General features: G+C 32.9%; 1 protein-coding gene across 1 annotated transcript; it reads right to left on the bottom strand.

Moving 5' to 3' along the window:
* Positions 1–3622: 3622 nt before the first annotated feature.
* Positions 3623–4345, bottom strand: LOC134252555 (uncharacterized; the record flags this gene model as incomplete). Its single annotated transcript, XM_062735062.1, has 2 exons — positions 3623–3798; positions 4227–4345. Coding segments are annotated over 2 exons (295 nt in total), but the record flags the coding sequence as incomplete, so codon positions are not given.
* Between the last annotated feature and the right edge of the window lie 361 nt (positions 4346–4706).

The following is a 4706-nucleotide window of genomic DNA, read 5'->3' as shown; positions in this document are numbered from 1 at the left end:
ATTCATGACTTTTGCTATTCATTTTTGTTTTAAAATGACATCATATAGAAACATGAAACTTTAAGTATTTCATCAAACCTTGCAGTCCTATCTAAGAGTTATAAATGTTTCAAATTGTTACTGAATATTTATGAGCACATGCCATATTTTTAAAGCATATAAGGACCATTTACCGACTTAAGTTCTTCTATTGACAACTATATATAGTATTACTATCAATTATTGAAACATTTAATTACATTCAAAACAAATTTCCCAGCATCAATAAATGACATATTGTCTTCCATAATTTGTATAAAATTGAATACAAGAAGTTTATACTACTGAGAACAAATTTAATACATTCAATATTCATCACTCATGTTAACATGCAACTTTATAATCATGAATATTTTAACAGACTTTACCGATTATATACTGAAGTGGGTGTATGACAATAAAAATGAAAATTCGCATTGACAATATCGAAATCTAACTTCCTTTTTAATGATAGCATGGAAAGAAACACTAAATACAGATTTGTACCTCTGTGTGATTATTAGGCTTAAAAATGAAAAAAGATGGGGGGATAAATTTGGTGGACGAAGAGCCTGTAGTGCGACTGATATGAAGTGAAAAATTTTATCCCAATCATATCCAAATTTTACTTGATATTTTATCTACCAGTTAATATTAAAGTATACTTAATGTAAAATCTCTACAATTTACAACAAGAGGCCCAAGGGCCTTGAATCGCTCTTCTGATAAATTGTACAATCTATCACTTCTATTAGAAGCCTCCAACTCTATTAGAATCATAAGACCCAAAATGCATCAACTTACAAAGTTTGATAATATTTAGCCAGTTAAGACTGAAGATATTATAATATGATTATAAAATACCATAAGTAGGTCACAGTGACCTACCTTTTGATTGAAATTTTCTGAGGACTCCAAATACATTAATTGACAAAGACTGATGATTCTAATTAAATAAGTACCTGAGATATTCAAAAGTAGGTCACCATGACCTACTTTTTGGTCAACATTCTCTGAAAACCCAAGATGCATCATCTGACAAAGTTTGACGATTCTAAGCCAATTAGTACCAGAGATAATTAAATATAGCCATCAAATGTACAAAGTAGGTCAGGGTGACCTACTTTTTGGTCGACGTTATTAAAAACCCATAATGCCTAAATTGACAAAATTTGATGATTCTAAGCCAATAAGTACCTGAGATATTCAAAATTAGGTCACCTTGACCTACTTCTTGTTGGACATTCAATGAAACCCTAAGATGCCTCAACTGACAAAGTTTGATAATTCCGAGCCAATAAGTACCAGATGTAATTAAATATAGCCATAAAATGTCAAAAGTAGGTCACTGTGACCTACTTTTTGTTCAACAATCTACGAAAACCCAAGATGCCTCAACTGACAAAGTTTGATGATTCTTAGCCAATAAGTGCCTGAGATACTTAAACATAGCCATAAAATGTCAAAAGTAGGTCACTGTGACCTACATTTTGGTCGCCGTTCTCCGAAAACCCAAGATGCATCAACTGACAAAGTTTGATGATTTTAGGTCAATAAGTACCAGAGATACTTAATCATAGCCACAAAATGTCAAAAGTAGGTCACCATGACCTACTTTTTGGTCGTCACTCTCCAAAAACCCAAGATGCATCAACTCACAAAGTTTGATGATTCTAAGCCAATAAGTACCGGAGATACTTAAATAAAGCCATAAAATGTCAAAAGTAGGTCACCGTGACCTACTTTTAGGTCATCACTCTCCTAAAACCAAATATGCATGGACTCACAAAGTTTGATGATTCTAAGCCAATAAATACCTAAGATACTCAAATATAGCAATAAAATGTCGAAAGTAGGTCATCGAGACCTACATTTTGGTCAACATTTTTCAAAGACCCACGATGCATCTACTGACCAAGTTTGATGATCGTAGGTCTGAAGGTAATCAAAATATGCGTTTTAAACAATTTGAAAACAAATGTCGGCAAAATTCAAAACGTAGGTCACAGTGACCTACTTTTTCATAAATATGTTCTAAGGTCCCAAGATGCATCAAAGTACAAGATTTGATGATTCTAAACCTCCCAGTGTCTGAAATAATGGGATTTAATGTTTTTAAAAGGATAAGTCATAAAGTTCAAAAAGTAGGTCATGGTGACCTACTTTTAAGTTGACATTGTTCGAGGACCCAAGATGCATCAACTGACAAAGTTTGATGATCATAGGCCTTAGTGTCCAAAATATGCCTTCAAATCAATTTGAAAACAAATCCCCGCAAAATTTAAAAAGTAGGTCATCATGACCTACTTTTGAGTTAACATGACGTAAAGTCGTAAGATGCATCAACTTACAAGAATTAATGATCCTAGTCCTTATAGTTAGCAAAATATACACATTTTTATTAATTGTAAATTTAGGTCAAATTTGAAGTGACCTTGAGACCACGCCCTTTGCCCCAGGGTAATTTCCCGTGCAAATTTTAATCTTCGACATATCCTGATCCTTATACGTAAGTTTGGTGAAAATCTGCCTGGTGGTTATGGAGAAGATTTTTTAGCAACCAGTACTTTTGGTTTTGTTTTCCTGATTATCTCCCCTTGTTTAAGGGTCCCAACCCTTATTTTAGTATAAATGGTAGCCCTTGGGCCAAGGATACCAGGTGACAAATTTGGTACTGATTGGCCAAGGAGTTCTTCAGTTATGGCCCATATTCTAAAAAGTTTACGCACACCGCACACTGCACAAATGGCCATAGCATTAGCTCTTTGAGCCTTTGGCTCAGAAGAGCTAAAAATCTCACAAAGACTGAAAATATTTTGTCTATGAAAATCGTACACACACTAAAAAGAACAAAAACGATCATTTTCTGATACTTTAACAAATTTTTTCAATAGGAGTGGGTCTTCACTCCATTTTTTGGAAAGATGAACCTAAAAGTTTGCAATAAAATAATTTTATACATTTTTTGGTTTACAAAAACATGGAGCAAAGACCCACTATACCTTAAAAGTACACTTTTATTACAAAACATCTGCATCTTTCAGAGAAATATTTCAAGTTCATAAGTCATATCACAAACATGATTTAAATGCCCAAATTATTCATGAGCTATGTAGTATGGTAGTTAGCGCGTTAGTCTCAAAGCAATATGATACGTCATATTTTTATTGCTAGGGTTCAAATCCCATGAATATCATCGAATATTTTTATAAAAGAAAAAAATTACGAGATTTTTTTCTCTCAGAGTGGTTTTTTTTGGCATAAATTCATAAATTTCAATGGTGAGAAGTTAATTTAAATACTCAATTCACATACTGAATATGATTTCTTGATATCTGACGCTATAAGCATTCTGCCTGCCTTGTTCCCCAATCTTCTTTACGAATTGTTTGGTAATAACCTAATTTCCCATGATCTTTCTAAAAATTGATTACCACAGCTATAAGACTGGTGTACTTACCATTGCAATCTTAATAAAATACAAGTTTCTTTCTTTTTTCAGACAATATTTTTCTGAATCAGAAAATATAACATCCACTTAACCACATTTAAAACATAATACTCATATATGAGTCAGTTTTAAGACCCTGTTATGCATAAATACCTCTGCGTTTCTTTAATAACAGCAGTGGTGAGTTTGAGTGCATCCAATTCCTCATGTGTAATTGTTCTGTTTATATCATCACCCAATACTAATGACATTTCACCTCTGACCTTTTGTTGAAGGTCAGGTCTCTCTGAGAGCTGCAGAAGGGTCCAGGTGAGGGCAATGCTGGTGGTCTTAAAGTATAGAATAAAGCATGTAGCTTTCTGAAAAGGGTAAGCTTTCAAAAAGATCTAAAAAACTAATTACAAAACTCTAAATATTTAAGAAGGGGTGGGGGGTGGGGTGGGGAGTTTAAAGCTACATAAATCGTCCTCATCATCTGAGGATTTTAACCTGTTTATACAGATTATTTCATTCAAAAACAATAACTGACTACTCTGCTTTCTCTTATATGATTAAGCTGCATAAACAAAATTTCGTTTTATATGTATAGCTGAAATTTCTGTTTCATACCTAAAATATTCGGAAAACTTAAAGTGAAAATAAGTGCAAATTATTACATTATAAATCCCTTATTATCATATAAATTATGAAAGCAAAATACAGCTGATTTTTAATTAAATCAAGTCAAGGGTACAAATAGTAAAACATTACAAATTACATCAAATCCAGCCAGCAGGAAGCCAAACACCTGATCGATCAGTTCTTTTTTTGACAGGTGTGATCCTTCTGTGTCACAGGCTGTTGTCAACATCGTCAAAATATCTCTTCTAGTGGACTCTTAAACAAAATTATCAAACATCATCAGAATATCTCTTCTAGTGAATTCTTAAGCTTCACCAGTCAATATTGATATTTTTCTGGTGAATAACAAACCATATTCAATACCAAAGAGTCCATAATTGTATATTATCTCCATATACTGTATATCCGTTTTTTTCCTGATGATCTATTTTTCACTTTTTTGCGATCATTTTTAATTCGCGAAATATAAAACATGCAGAAATTATGTCAGCAAAAATGTGACATAAAAACATAACCATTTTAAATAAACAAGAGGCCCACGGGCCTTATAGGTCACCTGTGTATTGTGTAACAACTTTTAAACATTTAAATTTTGTTCGTGTTTTAAACCAGAGGC

The sequence above is a fragment of the Saccostrea cucullata genome, unplaced genomic scaffold, assembly GCF_032062105.1.
Source record: "Saccostrea cucullata isolate Sc308-1 unplaced genomic scaffold, CSIRO_AGI_Scuc_v1 ctg19096, whole genome shotgun sequence".
NCBI lineage: Eukaryota > Metazoa > Mollusca > Bivalvia > Ostreida > Ostreidae > Saccostrea > Saccostrea cuccullata.
Note: the sequence above shows the minus strand (reverse complement) of the source record. Positions and strands in the feature narration are given on the sequence as shown.